Here is a 20,510-nt window from a genome sequence, read left to right as displayed (position 1 = left end):
GCCTCTGCCTCCTGTGTGCTGGGGTTAAAGTGTGCACCACCACCACCTGGCCTTTTTTCTTTTTTTCTAATACTGGACTCCCATCCTTATTCCTATCCTACAGACGGGAAATAGAGGTTATGGAGGATAGGTTAAACTAGTCAGGAAGGCTGAGCGTGGTAGGCCATGACCATAATCCCAGCCATTGGAAGCTGCACACAGGAGGATCAGTTAAAGGTCAGCCAAGGCTACTTAGAGGCCTGTCTGGGTTCAGGAGACACTGTCTCAAAAATCCAAAACCAAAATAAAACAAAACAAAACAAAAACAAAAACAAAAAAAAAAAAAAAAAAAAAAACCCAGCTTCTCTCAAGGCCTTCCAGATAGTTAAGTGGTGAAGAAGATTCCCACTCATTAGCCTTAATTCTGAAGCAGAGCCATCAACCACGGGCAGGGAAATTAAGGGCAGTGTCGGGGGTCCCAGGAGGCCAAGCGGGTGATAACAGGTCACAAAGCCCTTTGCCATTCTGAGGGCCTAGCTGCTGTGCTTTAGGCTTTTGTGATGGGTTCCCGGGGCCACTAACTAACTGCACACAGGTGGTCCCGCGGCCAGAAAATCAGCTGCTTCCTTTCCTCCAGGACCACGATCTCACCTCCAGCCAATTTGCTCGAGGAATAAGATTTCCAGGGCCCACCTAAAAGTTTTCTGACTTCACAAACATCGCGCGAGACAGGCGTGGGCTTCCACTCCCGGCTCCCGGAATCAGGGAGCCACTGGTGCGAAGAGCGCCCAAAACTCAGAAAGAAAACGCACCCACCAGGGAGCAAGAAGGGTGGAGGTGAGAACTGTCGGCGCAAGGGAAGGCAAAGACCTGGAGCCGCAGAGAGGAGCCGAGCGGACAGAGAGAAAAGTGTCCCCTCAACTCCTAAATTGGTGGCGACACAGCCCCCTCTCTATTGCGCCTGCGCAACGCTGTCGGGGGGCCACCCCGCCCCTTCGCGCCTCCGGAGGTTTACTTGTCTCTCGGCAACCATTGACCCGGGGAGCCAATCAGAGGGCAGCGTTCGCCCGGGCCCCCGCCGTTAGCGCCGGGCGCAAGGATCCCGCGGGGCCGCGGCCGGCGCGCCCCGCCCTGGCTCCCCCGGGAGGCCGGCCGCGGGGCGGGGGCAGGGGCGGGGAGGCGCGGGGGAGTGGTCAGGCCGGTTAAGATCGGAGGGGGCGGCGGCGGGACCGCTCACTCGCGGCAGCTGCCTGGGGGCCATAGTCACCGCGCCGCTCCTGCTGGGGGCTGCCCACGCCAACCACCTGCCTCTGTCGCCTCCTCTTCCAGCGCCCAGGTGAGTCTGTGCTCCCCTCCTCCGCAGGTGTGAGGATGGTGCTGCGGTCTGGCGGGGAGCCACGCTCTCACGTTCCGGGGTTCGTCCCAGCAGAGCCTGGTGGGATGCCCCGGAGATGGAGGGGAGGTACGGGCAGGTGTCAGGACCCCCATGGCTCCTGCGCCTGTGGCTCAGGCTACCTCCGGAAAAAGAGCGCAAACTTTTCGGTGACTGTGGACCGGGTTTGGCAAACTTGGGCGAGCTCCTGCTGGCCTGGCGACGGGAGAGTGGGTGGTGACCACTTCTTGCTCTTTCATTGACCCTACTAGTAGGTTCGCCGACTCTGCGCTGCGCCCCTGCGGTGCGCACAGAGTAGTCGGAACCGGGGCGATTTTGAACCCCGCGGTTTCGGCCGCGTAGATGGAGACGCTGCGGTCCGGGGCTACAGCCTGGCAGGAGAGGGGAGGGCAGCTTCCTGGGCTCAGTGCCCAGGATGGCGGCAGAGATCATTCTCTTTTCTGGGACTGTGGCTATTGCGCGAGGCCAAGAAGCTGCGTTGCGCGTCTCTCCCGAAACTTCTCGAGAATACGGCGACTGAGAAACCTGGTTCCTCCTCTTTGGGGATCGAAAGCTGCCTGCCTCGTGGGCTGAAAGCCATGCAGTTAGTTGACTCTGATAGCGGTGCTGTTGGTGACTTAGAGGCGCTCCTGACCCAGAGCGAGCGTTGCGGTCAGAGTACTCCTTTAGCACTGTTCGCGAAAAGGGTTGGGAGGGACATCTGAGGAAGTTGAGGAAGCTGCATTGCCAGCTGGTAGCCCTTACACCCAAGTTCTGATACTCAGAGAGTGGGTGGGCGACCTCAAAGTCAATGGGGGGCTTGTGAGGAAATGCCTATTTGTTTTTTCCAGAACATAGAAATTTCCACCTGAGCCGCTTGTCAGACCTGGGTAGTTTCAGCCCCTTTTCTCCCCCCTCCCCCTTTAATGTGCAGGAACCTCTCTGCAGGGCCTTGACTGATTCCTAGTCTTAAACCCTTTCCCCTTCCATTTGAGGATAAAGTACTTACAACGAAAGACTTAATAGACTTAACAGATTTGCAAAGAACAGCTATGTATGTAACCGTTTGAATTGTGACGAGTTTGGTATTCTGGAAGTAAAAGTCAAGATGGTTAGCTCTTCCTAAATTAGGCTTCCAGCTGCCCCCTCTACCCCAGGAAGGAGAGTGAGGTGTCCATTGCTGGCTACAACTTCCTGTGAAATTTGCTTGGCAAGGCAGTGAGTGAACCAGAAAGCTTGCCAGGCAGCCAAAAGGGTGGTAGGAAAGCTTACCAAGAATTCTACCGTGCTGGAAGTCTCCAGAGGTGTGATTTCCTCCCACTTGCCCTCCCCCCCCCCCATTTTACCCTGCAGTTGAAGCTTGTGGGGTGGGGACTAAGGAAGGTTGAATTTCCTCTCCCAGCTGGACCAACAGTGGTTCTACCATTTGCATTCTTGTTTGTGAAGATGGAGTTCTTCATATCCCTGAACAGGTAGCCGAAACTTTGACACTTTGACTCTGAGGGAACAACTTGGTTTTGGAGTACACAGATGTGAGTTCAGAGCTTTTAGAAGATTTTGATGTTTGGAATAATTGTCCCTGTCCCACAGGATGTCCCTTACATTAAAATTGTGGAGGTGGGGGTGCTCAGCTTTCTCTAGAACGTTACAAAAAGAGAGGTTTCTACTTTTGTGAGTAACTTTAGTGTGTGCCCCTAGAGCAAACAGTCACACTCTTTAGTGTGAGTTTCTCCCATACCTACCTTGTATCTAGAGATTCGGTTTGTGAACTCTGGAAGGAAGGGCTTGGCTCTTGGCTGCCTGCTGGTCAGAGTGAGGGTAGAGTGTTTAGGGCTCACTCTTCAGCTCGACTGCCAGTATAGTTACCAAGCTTTCAGCCTGACTTGCAGCCTCCCCCATCCCCCACCCATCTCCCTGCATCTTCCAGTGTTCAAGGCCAGGCAGCTTATATGCTCAGTGCACTGCCCACCTGACAGTCTAGCCACAGCTTAGCCATGAAAGTGATTTAAAATTGGGCTGCCATGTGTTTATCGAGTCTCAGCTGTTACAGAATTGGAAAACTGCATTGAATGCTTCCTTACTTCCTTTCCAGCTCCATCCACTAAGTAGTACCTTTGTCTTCATCTTTCTTTGCTATGCCACCCTAGAGTCAGCCAATGAAGAAGGGCAATATGTTAGGTCATTTTTTTGCCTGTATTACTGAGAACAGCTGTAAAAGCCTGAGGTGTGTTGTTGTTTGGGAGTTTCTTATCTTCCTGTCCCTGAACACCTCTCTGTCTCTCTCTCTGTCTCTCTCTGTCTCTCTCTCTCTCTCTCTCTCTCTCTCTCTCTCTCTCTCTCTCTCTCTGTTTCCTGGACTAAGACTGGTCTGTTGTGAGCTCTCTCATTATTGAAGAAACTGGGGAAATATGGAAAGCTGCCCTCCACCATCTTGGTGTTTTGACTGTAGCTAATGAGATTGTATTATGATGACGCCAACTCCTCCATATTTAAAGAAGTGCCCATGAGTTTAAAGCTACTTAAGATGACTGGAAAGCTGACTTCTTAATCTCCTGGACCTAAGGTTTCTCCTACTTTTTAACCTTTTGATCAGATGCATTCCTTGTAAGGGAGCTTTTATTTAGAATTTAAATGGTCGTAGAGGGCAACATCTTTACATAAGCCAACTTCCTAAGGGGGACCTTATGAACTGTTTCAAATTAGTATTCTGTACAGCTGGCCCTTGTAGCTTGCTCTTGAAGTGTTTGCAGAACTTTTGGAACAACAGAAAAAAAAAAACTTAATGTGAAGAAATAATTACTGACATGAAGCAGCTCTGTGTGCAAGGAAGCTTTATAGTTTCAGAGCATTTTCCACTGTGGCTCATTCAACTTCGAGGAGGTGTTTATTTCTTGGCTAAAGAGCAGCCGGTTGAATCAGAAAGTGCTTCCTAGGTGGTGTTTGGTGCCAGGTGCTGGGGAGACCTAGGGAATGGTATGTGAAAGGCCCGTGGAAGAGCTTTGGAGGTGAGGACAACTAGGCTGCCTTTATGATGTACTTTAAGAAATTTTTTTTCTCAGTTGTCTCGGCCCCCTCCTTGAACATGGACCCCAGAAAAGTAGAATTTGTGGTCCCTATAGAGTCCTGATCCTGCCTAGAGGGAGAGTGAATGCATGGCCTTGGATGCAGACTTGTTCCTCTTAAGCAAATGCACCTTCTGCTAAGGGCTGCCTGTTGTTACTGTCAGAGGAGGAAGCATGCTTAGAGTGGGCGTTCTTTTGCTGGGTCAAGGTACCTGATGGGAGCTTTTTGCATCAGAAACTCCTGGTCTAAAAGGCTGAATGGTTTCTGGGTGTCTTTTCAGGGAAGCCTCAGCAGTGTAGGTTTGGAGCCCAGGAGTAAAGAGTGCAAATAGATAAGCAGCTGAAACTTGTAAGCCTGGCTAGCCTCTAGCCCCACCCCCTGAGCTCTTCCACCCTCCTGCCTGCCGGTCCTCCCAGCCATTCTCCCAGCCCCAGTTAGCTCACTCAGCCTTTCTCTCTCCCGGTTCACTCAGCTGCTGGCTCTGCTGACTCGTTCTTTTTCTATTTTTTTGTTTCCCACTGTCATTACTGACCTGGTTTAGGGGACTGTAGGCAGGAGCTGGATAAGCATTGCAGCAGCCTTCCTGTCCCTGGCCAGTGCTCAGTCCTCTGCCTGGAGCACTAGAGTAAGTTCCCAGGATCTGCCCATCCCTGAGATCTCGCTGCATTCCTCTAAGATGCTATTTCCTGATGCTTTTCTGGCTGCTCCACGGGCAGGATGTCCCTAACTGTCCTACCCTGCCTTACAAAATGCTGACTTAAATATTTGTGGGAAAAATTGAGCACAGCCCCTTCCCCCCATTGAACTTTATTTTATGTCTTTGGGACCTCTGTTCAGGCCCTGACAGAACTTCTCTCATCTGAGGGCCGTCTTATACCACATCGCTCTGCTCCAGTATGCTATAGTTTTCTTTTGCATATTTTCTTGTATTAAAATTTTTAATATGGAACTAACAGCCCCCTGTTTTAAGAAGTCCCCTATTGTCTCCATAGCTGGCCTCTGTTAAAAAAAGAAAAAGAGTGAAAAAATTATGTAGGGATCATGAGCCACCAGCCCCTTATCTCATCTGGCCTCCCTTAACTTCTTTCCACACTTGGCCTTACAGATGAGTCACCTGGCCTGGCTGCCCACCCCTGCCCCTTCCTCTCCACACACTGTGATGATCCTTGTCATAGAGCTGGGCGTCAGGATTCTGTAGCTGCCTGAGGCTATAGCACTATGGTGTGGAGTATGGGGATATAGACAAAAGAGTAGGGTCAAGACATGGGGGTGTTTGCTCTGGATTGCTCAGCACCGATGCTGCTACATCCCATTCCAGACTGTTGTAGACTTTATGCCTACTTCCTTGCCTTGTAGACTGCCTTTCATGGGGGGGGGCACTGATCCTGGCAGACTCTTTACTACTTCAGGCCTTCATTTCTTCATTGTCATCCACAGCAGATTGAATCATTGCTGTCCCATAGACATATGGGAACAAAAGCCTGGGAAATTTCATTTAAACAACAACAACAAAAAAATCTATTTATCTATTTAACTTAGTATGCCAAGTAATCAGTGCAAAAACACGAAACAGAGACATTTTATATCCCTCCTTAATACAAGTCCCTAAAGTCTATTATGTATTCTGTATACACTATGCACTCTGTTTGGACATTCTACCTTTCAAGTGCTCAAGAGCTACACAGCTTGTAGCAACTGTATCAGGTAGTGTATGTCTAGACCTTGTGCAAAAACGTTTGACTCAAATCCTGATTTTATGTATGTGAGAAGCAATAGTGAATTCACCAAAGTCACTGAAGAGTGTGTACAGGACACAAGCTCTGTGCAGCTAGACATCTCTGTCACCTCCCTTCTGATAGAGTCCCAGGAGAGTACTTCCAACCCAGGAGGTACTTGGGTATCTAGACAAATGAGCAGCATTGGGTCATCACACTGTCTTACTGATTAGCATTTGTCCTGCAAGGCAGACTTGATGCCAAAACCCAGGCAGGCCATTTTGACTCCCCCTTCATTGCTCCTGTTTTAATAGTTTTCTTGAGAATAACTGGAAGACCTGCAGATGAAATCTGAGATTGCCAGGGGACTAGGGCTGAGTTTTATTAGCAGTTAAAGTTTGCCAACAATTTACCATTAATGAAAACTTAGCAATGATTAAAAATTTGAACAAACATGCAAGAGGAGTGAGCTTTCAAGGCAGAGATGTTTGGGAGATCCCTAGGAGCAATCTGTGGGGAGTCGTACTGGTGATCTGGTGTCCTGGCTCTCCCTTCTCTACACTGGTAAGACGCCACGTCTAAGAAAGTTGGCACAGAAGTAAGTATTATGCTGTGGTTTTGTTTCTTCACACAATGCACACCCCACAATGTATTCAAGTTTAGCATGTTTCTCTCTGACTGGTCTATGCCTACTGCCTGCTACGTTAATATCCTTAACCTGGTTGGTCAGCAGGCAACGTTCTCATCAGCACTGAAACTGAGGCTAGCTCGCACTTAGACATTTGTGAATGGGGTGTGTATACATGTCTTACCCTGATAAGTGCTGCGTTTGAGAGCTAAGCGTTCCTGGTCCTTTCCCTGATAAAAGCCATGGATGCAGCTAGTGACTAGACAGGACTTGTAGCTACTTTTAACAGACTAACTGAAGTCATTGTTTTGGGTGGCTGGTGACGTTCAAAAGCTGGAGGGCTGGATGGTGGTACAGCCTTTGAAATAAGCATGAGGATTGTGACTCAGTCTCCTTTAACAGCCTCCTCTCTAGGAACCATGTTTTTCTCAGTCTAGTCTACCTCTAAAACAACAACAAAAGGCTGGCTCTGTTTGGAGAGTCCTTCATGTGAGTTGAGAACCAGTTATGTCTCTTGAGTTAGAAATGTATGGTATAGTGACAGTTACTATTTCTAGTTCAATTTGTGTAGATAGTGCCTTCATGTTGATACATTGGGGGGAGGACCACTCAGATACTTTCTACCTGACTGTCAACTGACAATGTCTGTATTCTGACATTGCAATTTGTTGCATTTGCAAAATGCAACATTACATTTGTGAGGAAGTCATGTTCTCTGGAGCATTTGCACTTCCCTGCCCTGCCTATTGGAATATCTGCCCCAGTGTTTTGATTCTGTTCTGAGCTTTCACGGCCCCAGCATGACTTCTTCCAGCATTATCTCTCCACCCACACATGCTTAGGCATCCTATTTTGAAAGGTGGGGAGGAGCTTTCTGTTTGGAGTCATGTTCAGGTAGTGTCTGGACAGGGCCTACTTGCTGATAACCACTGGGTGTTGGCATCTGTAAGGGAACAAGAATCTGAAGATCCCCTAGACTCTAGAAACCTGGAGCATGGCAAGCCATTCTATGCCTAGGGCCTCTGGCCTGGGATCTGACCAAACTTTTTGCATTTGTTAGACATCTGTGTGAAATGGCTACTGACAACTCTGAGAAAATAGAAAATGTGATAGAGCAGCAAGTGAGAAAAAAAGCCATCTGGGAAGTCTGGTGTCACACTGACTTGGAAGTGCTTTCTCTGCTCGCAGTTTTCTGGCCAGGGACAGCCATTACTGTGAGCTGAGGTCCAATGGGTTATGGGCATTGGGGTGGGTTAATTGTAAACAGGTCTTAATTATGTATAGGTGTGAAAATAACTGACAGGAGCAGCCTAAGGAAGGGGTTGGTTTCTCTTGGCTCACAGCTTTCGGGTACAGTCTGCCTAGCAAAGAGGGCACAGTAGCGGGAGAGGAAGGTCACATCTGTCTCAATCAGAAAGCAGAGAGAGAGGAGTGTGGGTTCTCAGCCTGCTTTCTTCCCTTCATTCAGCCCCACATTTAACCTTCAGGGAGATGCTGCCAACAGTTGGGGTGGGTCTTTCCCCACCTCAGTTAAACCTCTCTAGAAAGGCTCTCCCCAAATGCCCAGAGATGTGTTTCACAGATGATTCTGAACCCATCAAGTCGATAGCAGAGAGTAAATGCATCACAATGGCATCTTGGGAGAAAGTTTGTGCAGAATACACTTTATCTAGACAATTCTGTATTTCTATATACTCCCAACACACAAGTTTCTGCTTTCTTTTTTTTTTTTTTTTTCCCTCCCTCTTCTGGTTTTTCAAGATAGGGTTGGTTTCTCTGTGTAGTCCTGGTTGTCCTAGAACTTGCTCCTAGATCTTGAACTCAACTCAGATCCACCTGCCTCTGCCACCCAAGTGCTGGTATTAAAGGTGTGTGCCATCACTGCCTAGCTGGATGTACTTTCTTAACAAGTTCAAGGCTGTGGAGGAGTATCCAGAGTGTGACTTCTCCCTGTCGGGAGCCCAGGCTTTGGTGAGAGACTGGAAGCCAACAGATTAAGGGCTTTTCCAATGCCACCCTAGGCTCTAGATAACATCTGGCCTTTATAATTCCAGAAATGTGTGTGTGTGTGTGCGTGTGTGTGTGTGTGTGTGTGTGTGTGTGTGTGCGTGTGTGTGTGTGTGTGTGTGTGTGTGTGTGTGGTATCTCTGTAGAAGAGGCCACACTACTTCCACCCAGGTTTTGTTCACTTCTCAGCCTCAGGCTATAGATGTTCATGGTTATTCAAAGTTCATGTCTTAAGCTTGGAATATGTCTCAGTATCAGAGCACCTCACTTAGTAGACACAGATCCTTGGTTTCTTAAATGCATGTGCACACACATACACTCACACATATACTCACACATACACTCACACTCACACACACTCACACACACACGCACACACACGCGCACACACACGCCTTTTTCTCTCAGGTGAAGGAATCTTAAGTTAAACAGTTTGGGTGGGAAGTGACAGATGTCTTGCCTGAGTTGGGCCCTTGTGGTCTATTATTGGTTGCTTCTGTTTTCAGTTCTGTCCAAGGCTAACTCTTTGGGGTCTGGTAACTGTTTGCTCTAGCATCTGTAGAGAAGATCTCTTTTGTTCTGTTGCTTTATCATGGACCAACACTCCTGATCTCCCAGTCACCAAAGTGCAACCTAATGGTCGTTTACTCTGCAATGCCCATGGCTGACAAAGCTGATCCCCATTACCGTTTCCTCTCAGTGTTGCCAGACCCTCCTCTTGACCACCTCCTTCCATTTCTGGCGTCACCGTTCTTCTGAACCTGCTATCTCTAAAATAGCCCCCCCCAGCATCTTGGAACAACTCCAAGTTGGTATCTTAGGCCTTCATCTCTGAAGCATTAACTATTAGCATGCTATACTTACTATTCCCATTCTGGTAACGCCACTCAAGGTTGGATACACCCCAAAGTCATCATGACTGTGGGGGAGCAGTTTCTGTCCTGACAGCTGTTAGATACTTGAGTTCTACTTGTGTCACCCAGCCTTTAACACCTGCCATCTGGTCTTGCCTCACTCCAGTGGCCAGAATTCTCTGCCACCAACTGATTCAAACATCTTCCCGCTCTCTCTCCTGTCCTGTTGACACAGTGCCGCCTCCTTCCTGTGGCTACTGGAACAGCTAGTGCTTAAAGTTTTCTCCCACCCCGTAATATACCTCAGCCACCCACCTGCAAGGAAGAAGAACCCTCTCTAGTCACATTTCTCCCATGTACCAGCAGTGTGTCCTTGGACAGTTTACAAAGTGCATATCCTCTTGGTTCCACATTATATTCCCCTGAAATAAGGGGAAAAGACATCTCCTTTATACGGATCTCGGAGACTCTTAAGTATTTATTTAGTATATGGCATACATGTGGAGGTCAGTGGGCAGCTTGTGGGCATCCTTACTCTTCTTCTACCATATGGGTCCTAGGTCATCAAGCTTGGCAACCAGTGCCTTTCCTATACTGCTTCTATAGAAAGCAGGTGGTCTGATGTAGTTAGAATGCTGACTTCACTGTCTACCTGGGATGTGGCAGAATTTCCAGGCTGAGCATCCAGAGTCATTTCCTGTCCTCAGTTATGCCAAGCACCCCAGGGGACTCTGTCAGTGCCTCCTGGCTGGAGTTTCTGCAGCATGGGTAGAAGTTTCCCTGTGGGAAAAGGATGTGGGGAGAACTTGAGGGGGTCTGTTCTGAAACAACAGCTGTGCAGCCCCCTTTTGCAAAGTGGGGCTTCCCAGACATGGTAGCCCATAAGTGATTTCCAGCATCTCTCTGATAGCCACCACTAAGCCACTTTGGAGTCCTTTGGTTCCAAAGCCTGCACAAAAGCAGACAGTAAAGGGTGACCCACTCAAAGCAGAGACAGTGTGAGGTCGAGGAGCCACAGTCAGGGTCAGCAGAAGGCAGCTTGCTTTCTTTTAATTTAATTTTTCTGGTTGGGACCAATAAATCTTTGTTTTAGAAATGCTTGTCTGAGTAGCAGTAAGAAGTGCTTACCTAGTGCTCTAGTGGGCTTTTGTGACCTGTGTTCCCTGGTGTCCCCAACCTCCTGCCCACCAAGGCCCTTTGAGCCTGAGAGAGGAGTCAACAGTTCCAAGAATAAGGGCCTTGACTCCAAGGATGAGTTTCTTGGGCTCTTTTATGAACCACACAATTTAAATCAGGGATGCAGGAAGTATGGCTTGTGAGGGTTGGATGTGAAGTGATCCCAGCGGCTTCTTCTGCATGGGATTTCCTTCGCTTTTATTCATGTCTACCCTGTGCTGTATGGTGAATGAGAGTCAAGCCTGACCTGTGGTTGTCCCTCACTTGGCTCACTGGGGTGAGAGGCAGCCTGGGCTCTGTATGGCGAAGACTATTCCTGGTCATTTTTACTTCTGCTTAAATGCCCAGGTTTTTGTATGCAGCCAAATAGTTTCTTAACTGTAGAATCCTCTCTTGTACACAGGTATATACTTGGGGCGTGTGTGTGTGTGTGTGTGTGTGTGTGTGTGTGTGTGTGTGTGTGTAAAAGATATACAGGAAGGACACCCCCTCCCCCAGGTAGGGGTGTGTTTTTGTTCTATGCTTTCATTTCATTTAGAGGCCTTAGGTCTTTGCCCAGGCTCAATTCTTGAGCATGGACTGCTCTTAGTCTGACCTGAAAGGATTTATTAGGAAGACGCACTTTTTTTTTTAAAGATAGCATCCAGGAACAGTGAAAGGACATTTTGCCACCAAGAGGATGTTGGTAGGTGATGGTGCTTCTTCCTAATCCTTAAACCTATAGCAGCCTCAGTTCCCCTGATGCCTTTTAGACAATCACTTCTACAGTTTCCATGTTAAATATCACAGAGACCCATCTCTCTACACACACAAAGTCTGGGGCCCACTTTCTATGATAATTCCAGGTACCAACAAGGACTCAATGTTGATGAAACCTCAGACTTTTACGCAAGTATCCTCAATGCCCTTAGTACCCTTATCCCTGCCTCAGACACCTGGCTCCCCTGCATGCCCACCTGAGCCTGTTCATGCCTACATAGACTGTGTCAGAAACCTCAGTAGGCTACGCAGCAGGAATCTAGACAGATACATTTCTTTTCCCTGCTGCAGCTCATTCCCCTGGATAGCTCTGCTCTGGGCACATTACAGCAGCTGGAGCATCTACCCTGATCTCCGGGAGCTTAGTCTAAGCCTTTGGCATAGGCTGTATCTCCTCCATGTCTGCTGCCATCTCTGCAAACAATTTTCTCTCCATGTGTGTCTTCTTTGCTGCTGCAGTCTAGGAATCCAGGGGTCCCTAGGAGAAATAATTGTTTACCAGTAATCAAACCATCAAAAAGATTAAATATTGGAGGAATGGCTCAGCAGTTAAGAGCATTGGATTTTCTTCCAGAGAACCTGGGTTTGAGTCCCGACACTCATGTGGCAACTCATAACCATCTGTGACTCCAGTTCTAGGGGATTCAAGCCTTTTTCTAGCCTCGCTGGACACTGGCTACATGGTGGCATACAGACTACATGCAGGCAAGACACTCAAACACATAAATGTATTTAAAAGCAAACATTGTGAGCTGAGTAGGCATTTGGCCATCCGGGCTTATAGAAGTACCTGGATTTTCAGACCATTGACCACTTCTGTGCCCACCTTTGCTGACTTCCCCTTTGTATAACTACAATGAATCTGCTTCTCAAACATTGCTTTGAATTTACTGGATTTCAAGTTAATTTGTTTGCGAGCCACTATTGTGTTAATTCTGCTAACTAGAATTTGCCTTTAACCAGGGCCTTTCATGAGCTGAGCATGTTTGTTTCATGTGATTCTTTTAAATGGAGGTTACATAAGTGTTGATTTAAAAGCAGTTCATTAAAACGGAAACTGTTGAACTAAGGTCTGATGTGTTATCTAAGCACCCACAGCTGTAAATTACATTTATTCTTGTAGAACCAATGTATACCTGCAACTTAACTGGAGTTTGGAGGAGATGGAGTAGATATAGAATGACCACATCAAAGGGTAATGGAACTTAAAAAGTTGAGAGTCTCACCTCGGTCTTCAAAGAGCCCAGGGGCCATGCACCAGTAGTGTCTGCTGTCCCACACATGAGCGGAGCTCTGCTGCTGGGGCATGGGGTTTTAGGTTGCCCACCCTCTGAGTGAGGTTGAGTATTTTGTGTCCAAGCCACTGTTTATATTCCTTCCCCCTTCTCTTTTAGGGTCCTGCATTTATGACTTCTTACTTACTAAGGAAATAAATACTTTGCCTAAAGTTACGAATGTTTTCTTTTGTATGCCTTCTGAATATTTTGTATCATGGAAACATTTTAATTTTTATGTAGCCAAACCCGTCTTGTTTTCTGACTGGTTTTCTGTGGTTCAAGAAGGCTTAGTCTTACCTACCATGTAAACTTGTATGGAAATTCTGGGCTTTCTTTAGTCACTCCTAGAGTTCTTTTCTGTCATGACCCCTTTGGGGGTGGAATGACCCTTTCACAGGGATCACCCATTGGAAAACACATTTACATCACGATTCATAACTAGCAAAATTACAGTTATGAAGTAACAACCAAAATAATTTTATGGCTGGGGGGTCACCACAACATGAAGAACTGCATTAAAGGGTTGCAGCCTTAGGAAGGTTGAGAACCACTGGACTAGATTTTAGCTATCAATTCCTGTTCTAACCAACTAGATTGGACTTGCAGGAGATATGGATCCAGTTTTTTAAAAAATATATACAAATTAAGTATCCAAATATCCGTTTGTTTTCTCAGCACCATTTCTTTTTATTTATGGGTTGGGCTATTTTTTGTTTGTTGAGTCAGGATCTCTCTATATAGCCCAGGCTAGTCTGAAACTTTAAATCCCCCTACCTCAGCCTCTTAAGTGCTAGAATTCTAGGCAGGAGGCTGAATGTGTAATTTCACTTACTGTTTTGAAATGCTTCCTTCTTTATAATCAATCATCATATGTATTTGATATACATACTTAGAAAATTCTGTCCCAACAGTTTGTCCTTTTGTGCTGTTAATACAGTTCCTGTCCTCAGGGCCCTTTCCCCTTACAGATACTCAGTCTAACGTGGGTGTCAGCTTTGAATCTGCTGCCATTTAAAACTGTGTGAAGGTCTTCTTTACCCCAAAGGAGTTATGACTCCTAGATTCTCTGTGGTCCCTAGATTAGATGACCCTTCTGTCATATTCTAGATTTTAGCCCTATATCAGTTTTCTTTTTTTTGACTTTTTTTTTTTCTTTTTAAGGCTTGAATCAAAGACCCCTATTCATATTCTATGCTGTAACATTACTAGGGTTCTTTTGGGAGATTTTCTTAAAATTGTTCCTTGCATCTCATTTGCTGACCACATTGTGACTTATCAGACGGGTATCAAACATGAGCACCTTGGGAAGAGTAACAGCTGGCAGACAGCATAAAACAACCCAACCAGCATGCCTGACTGAAACTCACCTCACCAGACTGCAGGTGGTCTAGCTTCTGGCTGTGTCTCCAAACAAGGGTCAGACCATAATATCTTCCTGAAAACATTCGAAACTGTCCAGTCACAAGTCTGCTGTATACTAATCATAAAAACGAGAGAAGAAAAGAAACAAAAACAAACAAAAAACAAAACAAAAACAAACAAACAAACAAACGAAAAAAACCCCAAAGAACCACTGAGTTTACAGTGGGCACAGAGAAAAGAGAGCCCAGCTGTCCCAAATCTGGCTTGGAGGCAAATGCCAGCCACGATAGATGTTAGGTGTGCATCACAGGCAGGCAGTGCTTGCTTGTCCATCACTGAGGCAGGCCACGCTCCGATGGTCTAAATCGCTGCAGACTTCTAAAGACTTGTTTCATCTTCCCCTTGACAAATGCTCTTCTATAGCAAGTAGAGGGGCACTCAACCCCAGAGACCACCAGAGCCTGCTTTGATCCTGGGGAGGCTGGCTATTTCCAGCTGAGCGAATTGACAGACGCTGAACTTGTGTGCCACTGTGCTGGCTCGAGAGGCTCCTGTCACCCCCAGACCATTGCCATTTCTAGCCATGCACTGCTTTCCTCCCCTCTGGTGTTCCAGCAATACTCACCATGGCTTTGTTATCTGGTGGCCCTCTTTGCAAGTGATTGCTTCCGTGTCTTTCCTTTTGGTGCCAGTTGAGGGAGAGTCTCTCTGTCTGTATGTTGTATTTGTTCACTTCCACCAGAGTTGTGTAGAGCACATTCGATCCTCCTTTGTGATGGGGAACTATAAAAGCTTGTCCCCACACGAGTAGTGGTGCCTTGTCACTGTTGGAGCCACAAATCCCTGGACCAGGGCAGGCTTGAAATCCATGTTGGAGCCCAAGGAGGATGCACTGATGTGCATTACAAAGCAGCAGCTTCCAAACAGTGCAACTGTGGCTGGGGGATTTTGTCTGCACCAAGCATTTCAGGGTGGAAGACTGCACCAAGATCTTGTGTTTCAGCTTTTGTGTCTGTCTAGATGATGTCCAAGCAACGTGAGGACATCACGTTTTGCTTTTATTATTGGAATTTCTGGTACTCCATCATTTCATCTCTTTGAAAGTGAGATATTATTCCCAGAAAGTGAGATATTATTCCCAGTTACTAGGTGAAATCGCAGCTCATGCACTTTGTTCGTGTGCTCATGGCCCAGGGTTCAGTCCCTAGCACGCTGCGTGCATACATGTGCATTAATTATTTGGGAAATTCTGTGGTTCCAGCATGGACTTCCCATCTTGTATTCAGTTTTGTTTTTGTTTGGTTTGGTTTTGGTTTTTCGAGACAGGGTTTTTCTATAGCTTTGGAGCCTGTCCTGGAACTTGCTCTATAGATCAGGCTGGCCTTGAACTCACAGAGATCTGCCTGCCTCTGCCTCCCAAGTGCTGGAATTAAAGGTGTGCACCACCACCGCCTGGCTCTCTTTTCAGTTTTAATTTTATTCCCCTTAAGGAGCTTCAGATTGTTCTGCAGAAGTTCACCTGCACTGAGGCTCTCTGCATCCTTGCTGAAGGAAACACTCACTGCAAAGCTCACCTGATTTTTGGTTGACCATAGGTGTCATCCTACAAACAACTCTGTTCTGTCCCAAATGATGTAGTGTTTGTTGTAAGGTAGATTAGGCACATATATGAAAAGGAAGTGATTGTCTTCCTGACTGAGCTGAGATGTAGTCTATTCTTAGAGCAAATGGAACAGTTGTGTGAGTGTGGGCGCACGGACACATGTGCGCACGTGTGTGTGTGTGTGTGTGTGTGTGTGTGTGTGTGTTGCACTAGATATTAGGGTTTAGGTATCTCCCAGTTCAAGATATAGTTCAGGAGCTAAAAACAGAAGTAACTTCTATAGAAACCAGAGAAAATTTGTGAAACACACAGGTTGTAACAAATCTTTCTCTGTCCCACCAACCAGCTCCCAAATAAAGACATAGAGACTTATTATTAATTAATTAATGAAAGCTTGGCCTTTGGCTTAGGTTTGTTTTTAACTAGCTCTTACAACTTAAATTAACTCATATTTTTATTAATATATGTTTTACCTCTATCCCATTTGTGTGCTCAACTCATTCCCTGCTGCTCTGCTGCCTAGATTAATCTCATACTTCCTCTCTCTGCCTGGAAGTCCCAAGTATATTTCTTGCCTAGCTATTCAGCTCTTTATTAAACCAATCACAGCAATGTATCTTCACAGTGTACAAATATCGAACAAAGGTTTGATTTCTCTGCACCTTTATAGGCTCTTTAGTGTTGTTTAGGTGACATGGTTATACTGTCAGCTTTTCTTCTCATAAAGCAGCCTACTCATCCCCCTCCCCCCCCACACACATAGGACAAGCATACCACCAGCAGCAAGAGCACCCACACAAAGCAAAGCAATGCCAGTACCCGCCTTGGTGTAGAGTGAAGCTCATCCATTTGTGGGTCTTTCTTGGTGTTTAATGTGTTTCATGTTCATAGCCATGGTGAATAGCAGGCACTGTTGAATGTTGTTTTACAGAAATTTGATAAGTGGATGCCTTTGAGGTCTTCCACAGTCCTTGCCATGCCCTTGTGAATCCTAACTCTGTCTCTCACCCCTTTTCAGCTCCCCCTGGCCAGAACATCCCCCAAGATGGCAGAGGAGGGCAGCAGTACCAGGGACTGTGAGTCTATCAGCGTGCTCAACTGGGATCAGGTTAGCCGGCTGCATGAGGTCCTGACCGAGGTCGTACCCGTCCATGGACGAGGCAACTTTCCCACCTTGGAGATAACCCTTAAGGACATTGTCCAGACAGTCCGCAGCCGGCTGGAGGAGGCAGGCATCAAAGTTCAGGATGTCCGACTGAATGGCTCTGCTGCTGGCCATGTTTTGGTCAAAGACAACGGCTTGGGTTGCAAAGATCTGGATCTGATCTTTCATGTGGCTCTTCCCACAGAGGCAGAATTTCAGCTGGTGAGAGATGTGGTTCTGTGTTCCCTTCTGAACTTTCTGCCGGAGGGTGTGAACAAGCTCAAAATCAGCCCGGTCACCCTGAAGGAGGCGTATGTGCAGAAGCTGGTGAAGGTTTGCACAGATGCAGACCGCTGGAGCCTAATCTCCCTGTCCAACAAGAATGGGAGGAATGTTGAGCTCAAGTTTGTTGACTCCATCCGGCGGCAGTTCGAGTTCAGCGTGGACTCCTTCCAGATCATCCTAGACTCTCTGCTTTTGTTCTATGACTGCTCCAGTAATCCCATCTCTGAGCATTTCCATCCCACGGTGATCGGGGAGAGTGTGTATGGGGATTTTGAGGAAGCCTTTGACCATCTTCAGAACAGGCTGATCGCCACCAAGAACCCTGAAGAAATCCGAGGCGGGGGTCTTCTTAAGTACAGCAACCTTTTGGTGCGGGACTTCAGGCCTGCAGACCAGGAGGAAATCAAGACCCTGGAGCGTTACATGTGCTCCAGGTTTTTCATCGACTTCCCAGACATCCTGGAACAGCAGAGGAAGCTGGAGACCTACCTTCAAAACCACTTTGCCGAAGAAGAGAGAAGCAAGTACGACTACCTCATGATTCTTCGCAGGGTAGTGAACGAAAGCACCGTGTGCCTCATGGGGCACGAGCGCAGGCAGACCCTGAACCTCATCTCACTCCTGGCCTTGCGAGTGCTGGCAGAACAAAACATCATCCCCAGCGCCACCAACGTCACCTGTTACTACCAGCCAGCCCCTTATGTCAGCGATGGCAACTTCAACAACTATTACATTGCCCACCCTCCAGTCACCTACAGCCAGCCTTATCCTACATGGCTGCCCTGTAACTAACCTTAAGACCTGAGGGTTTCCACAGTGGGAACCCGTTTAGGGCAGGGGCTCTCTGGTAGGAGAGCCTCCTCCTAGACGTAGGTGTTTGGCTTTTTAAAGGGGAACTCAGCTCTGAATCTGCTTTTCTTTGTGAGCCCATCGGAATAGGTCCACAGACTATGGCGAGCCAACCCTAAAAGGACCCATATTACAGTGCCACTCTGGAAGATGCAATAGGAAGTGTGACCTCTCTACATCTTTCTAGGATAGTCACTAACTTGTCACTCCCCAGAAATTAGCACATGGGATTTGACCTCTGCACAGTCTCTGAGATTGGGAGAATTGGGCGGCGTATGAGAAGCATTAAAGGCCCTCTTCTCAGCTAAGCCCACAGTCCTGTGCAGGCTCTCATTCAGGATTCTCAGCAGTTACACGGAAGCTGTGCTGATAGTCTCTTACTGTGTCCACTTTAGTCAGCCCCCCCAAACTGGTAAACACGAGGGTGCTCTTTGTGACCGAAGTTTCATTCATGGGACTGAGTTGTGTGTGTCTAGTCCCTGTCAGCAGAGCTGAGAGTTTCATTCATCAATAAACCAAAGCCAATAGCTGGAGACTTGAGATCTGCTTGGAAGTGGTTTATGGTAGATGCTAGGCTGTATCAAGGAATTATGAGATATTGTGGAGAAAAAAAATGACCTTTTCTTGAAATGTAACTTGAAAACAAAATAAAATATGGAACATAATGTTAAAGTAGAATTGTGGTGGTGGTGGGGTGGTGATTGTCAATAGGAAACATGAAAAAAAATTTTTGTTTGTTTTCTGTAAGGATAATGACATGGTTTCTCCCCCCCTCCCCTTCATTGGCTCTCTGATGACTGACTCTTGTTTGTTCTTCCTGAGAGTTAGGACTGTGTTGTGTTTGGAATCACTGTCATATCTGACATGAGGTTCTTCCCATGTTTTAATTGGTAGCCCAGTTTTGTACATCATTCCCAGCACGACAGCTATTTTGCTGAAGTACATTGACCTTTCTTCTCCAATCCCTTCCAAAACAGTGACTGAATTCCCCAGATATTTTTTACAGCAGGAGAATTCGGGAATTTCAGGAGAAAAGAGTGGCCAGTGAACCCACTTTTCAATTTCACTTTCTCTCTCCAAGTTGCAGGGAAGTAGGGGTTCCATGTTGTCTGGCCTTGTATGTTCTAGTCATCAAGGCACTTTGTTATCCTCTGCTGTATGTGGGGAAGAGCTGAGTGAGTGAGGAATGACCTTTCTTGTTGTATAGATTTGAGCACTGTGTTTATGTTCTGCACTTTAGAAGGAAACAGTGTTAATTGCTGGCCCAAAGCAAGCAGTGCACAGGGAGCTATCGGGCAACTGTTGCCTTACTTAGTAGGGTCAGATGAGAGATGTCACTCTTTGAAAGTTTCCAGGGGATATTTTAGAACGCATCCCTTTTGTATCAAGGGGAAAGGCATTCAGTATCGCCAACAAGTTTGATTTCTGAAGCCATTCCATCAAATCCACAGGCTCAATTTTTACTTTGTCCGGTAGCCATAAAAATCCAAAGATCTGAGTGATTGCTTTGAATTTGCTTTAAACAATCTAGTTATCTTCTTGCAAAAAGTAGTAGTGCAAATGAAGTAGCTGGCCTTTTTCTAGTGATGTGTTTTCAGGTTTCTTCTGGAATGTGCTTTATTATAGGAGGTGACTGCAGTGCATCTTCACTGGCCTCCGTATTAAGCTAGGTCACCAGAAGCCACTTAGTATAACTAGTTTCTGTTGCGTGTGAATCTTAGCTATGTTTGAATTCACTGGCTTTGTGTTCTGTGATGGGACACGAACTGTTTCACTATTGAAAGGAAGGAAGGTAATGGAAAGCAAACCCAACTTTGAAAACCATCGGTCATCCATGACCTTAAAATGCTGCCATTGTAGTGAAATGAGAACACATTTGCACAGAAATAGATTGGTTTAATCAGAGTTTTTGAAGTGGGTTGGAGCCTCCCTCAATGTAAGCACTTGCTAGTAGAAGCAAAAGTCAGGATTGCTTCCACTGAGAGGGTTTGGGGACCAGAAGGGTGTTGGAAAAACATCTGGCCTCTTTGGAATTCTTTCTGCTTTATATTTTTTCCAGTCCGGCCATAGTCCCTTGAGGATGGAGAGAGTCATGCAGAAGTCATAAACCACCCAGCTGTGTGGTTTCTTGGTAGTTTCTTTGCTGCACAGCTGTTTTGTACTTTGAGGATTGGTGTGTGTTCTAGAACCATCGTAAAAAGTTGCATTGACCAAAGCTCCATTTTAAAGACACAACTCCTGGATTGTCATTGTCTGTGAACTTTCTGCCAGATGAGAAAGAGGCCAGGGAACCTTGCATTTCAGATGTCAGGAAGTTCTTTCTGGAGCCTGCCTTTGGTACTGCTCGCATATGTACTAGACACCCTTACTTGTGGTGAATCCAATGGCTCCTCTTTGTGTGTGTGTGTGTGTGTGTGTGTGTGTGTGTGTGTGTGTG

The 20,510-nt window shown here is 46.7% G+C and overlaps 1 protein-coding gene across 2 annotated transcripts; it reads left to right on the top strand.

Annotated features, from left to right (window-relative positions):
- The first annotated feature begins 648 nt into the window (after positions 1–648).
- Tent5c (terminal nucleotidyltransferase 5C) lies at positions 649–18,738 on the top strand. 2 transcript variants are annotated; one of them, XM_051198806.1, is made up of 2 exons: positions 649–816; positions 16,814–18,738. In XM_051198806.1, the coding sequence occupies exon 2, from the start codon at positions 16,841–16,843 to the stop codon at positions 18,014–18,016; it is 1,176 nt and encodes a 391-aa protein (XP_051054763.1). In that variant the 5' UTR covers positions 649–816; positions 16,814–16,840; the 3' UTR covers positions 18,017–18,738. The 2 variants fall into 2 exon arrangements, with proteins under 2 accessions (XP_051054763.1, XP_051054764.1); XM_051198807.1 differs by lacking the exon at positions 649–816 and adding an exon at positions 1,109–1,315.
- Positions 18,739–20,510: the final 1,772 nt, after the last annotated feature.

Source organism: Phodopus roborovskii, unplaced genomic scaffold, assembly GCF_943737965.1.
Source record: "Phodopus roborovskii unplaced genomic scaffold, PHOROB, whole genome shotgun sequence".
Taxonomy (NCBI): Eukaryota; Metazoa; Chordata; class Mammalia; order Rodentia; family Cricetidae; genus Phodopus; species Phodopus roborovskii.
The sequence above is the reverse complement of the archived record's forward strand: the minus strand, read 5'-3'. Positions and strand labels throughout refer to the sequence as shown.

Excerpts from the sequence above, each read along its gene's own strand:
- Tent5c (XM_051198806.1), top strand. The coding sequence starts at position 16,841 with ATGGCAGAGGAGGGCAGCAGTACCAGGGACTGTGAGTCTATCAGCGTG.